Source organism: Anomalospiza imberbis, chromosome 5 (genome assembly GCF_031753505.1).
Source record: "Anomalospiza imberbis isolate Cuckoo-Finch-1a 21T00152 chromosome 5, ASM3175350v1, whole genome shotgun sequence".
Lineage (NCBI taxonomy): Eukaryota > Metazoa > Chordata > Aves > Passeriformes > Viduidae > Anomalospiza > Anomalospiza imberbis.
Window position 1 is genome coordinate 69,537,330 of NC_089685.1, and position 1,699 is coordinate 69,539,028.

A 1,699-nucleotide genomic window follows, 5' to 3' on the forward strand; every position below is an offset into this window, starting at 1 on the left:
GCATTTTTGATGTCTTGTAAGTTTGTTTTTACAGACTGCTATAAGTTTGTTGCCAGAAGATTTTACTGAAAGTTGTTCCCCACTGACTTTTTCCTCTTTCCCTGGGTATAGTTTCTGGGGATCTCCCTGAAACCTGGTTAGTGGGAGGGATAATGGTGGTAATCTGGGATATGTATGCTTAGTTGGGTTCTGGTGGTACCTGGATGTAACTAAAAGTATGTATTATATCATCATCTTCATAAGCAGTTAAAATCCAAGTGGGGCAGTGTTCTTTATCTCCTCCATGACTCATCCCTGATAACTCCCTCAGGGGAGTTAACTTCTGCTTAATGGGCCATTGAGTCTCACTGCATGACTGATAAAATGACATCATCCCATTGTGAGATGCTCTGCCCAGGGGGAGGAGCCAAGAATTCCTACCTGGATATAAAATGAGCTGTGGAACACAACAGGCAGCTTTACCTACTGGACTCCCAGAGGACAAAAGCCACGTAACCACCACTGAAGCTTCAGAGGAAGACCAGACCCTTCTACAGGATCACTGCTCTAAGAGAACCACACCTATAACTCCAGGAGGACTGCAGCCACCATTTAATGGGATTGTTGCCACTACACTGACCCACAGGCTGTAAGGTTGTATCCTAACTCTGTCAGTTTAAGCCAGCGTTTTCTGCCTTTATTTTTTAATCAGCAACACATGATGGCAGATGAGAGCAGCATCTGCAGCTTTGTGTTCAAGAAGCGGGTGAGGGCCGTGGGCAGTGGCCAGCGGAAACGGCTCGGCAGTGAGCAGGAGCAGGACAGTAATGGGGAGGAGGGCAGCACCGTGGTGCAGAAGAAGTTGCCCAGGGACACCCCCAACCCCATGATCCAGAAGACCAGGCGCTACATGAGGGAAAGGCTGGAGTATCCGCCAAGCAGCAGCGAGGATGAGGATCCTGCCAAGGAGATAAGGGTCACCTACAAATCGACCAGGTCGGCAAAACCTGTTGGCCCAGAAGACATGGGGGCCACAGCAGTGTATGAACTGGACACGGAGAAGGAGAAGGATGCCCAGGCTATCTTTGAGCGCAGCCAAAAAATCCAGGAGGAGCTGAGAGGAAAGGAAGATCATAAAATTTATCGTGGCATTAATAACTACCAGAAGTATGTGAAGCCCAAGGACACATCAATGGGAAATGCCTCTTCAGGAGGGGTCAGGAAAGGCCCCATCCGTGCTCCAGAGCACCTGCGCGCCACAGTGCGCTGGGACTACCAGCCTGACATCTGCAAGGACTACAAAGAGACTGGGTTCTGCGGCTTCGGAGACAGCTGCAAATTCCTGCACGACCGCTCAGACTACAAGCACGGCTGGCAGATTGAACGGGAGCTGGACGAGGGCCACTACGGCGTCAATGACAATGGAAACTACGAGGTGAGCAGTGATGAGGAGGACATACCTTTCAAATGCTTCATCTGCAGAGGCTCCTTCCAAAACCCCGTGGTCACCAAGTGTCGGCACTATTTCTGTGAGAGCTGTGCCCTCCAGCACTACCGCAAATCTCAGCGCTGCTATGTCTGTGAGAAGCAAACCAATGGGGTCTTCAACCCTGCAAAAGAGCTCATGACAAAATTGGAAAAACACAAAGGGGAGGAAGAAGAGGAGCAAGAGTCCGATCATGAAGAGGATCCACAGCAGCAGAACGGATTTTGTACATAA

The 1,699-nt window shown here is 49.9% G+C and overlaps 1 protein-coding gene across 1 annotated transcript; it reads left to right on the forward strand.

The window, feature by feature from the left end:
• Positions 1-695: 695 nt before the first annotated feature.
• LOC137474917 (E3 ubiquitin-protein ligase RNF113A-like) lies at positions 696-1,699 on the forward strand. Its single transcript, XM_068191974.1, has one exon. The coding sequence runs from the start codon at positions 698-700 to the stop codon at positions 1,697-1,699; it is 1,002 nt and encodes a 333-aa protein (XP_068048075.1). The 5' UTR covers positions 696-697.

Excerpts from the sequence above, each read along its gene's own strand:
- LOC137474917 (XM_068191974.1), top strand. The coding sequence starts at position 698 with ATGATGGCAGATGAGAGCAGCATCTGCAGCTTTGTGTTCAAGAAGCGG.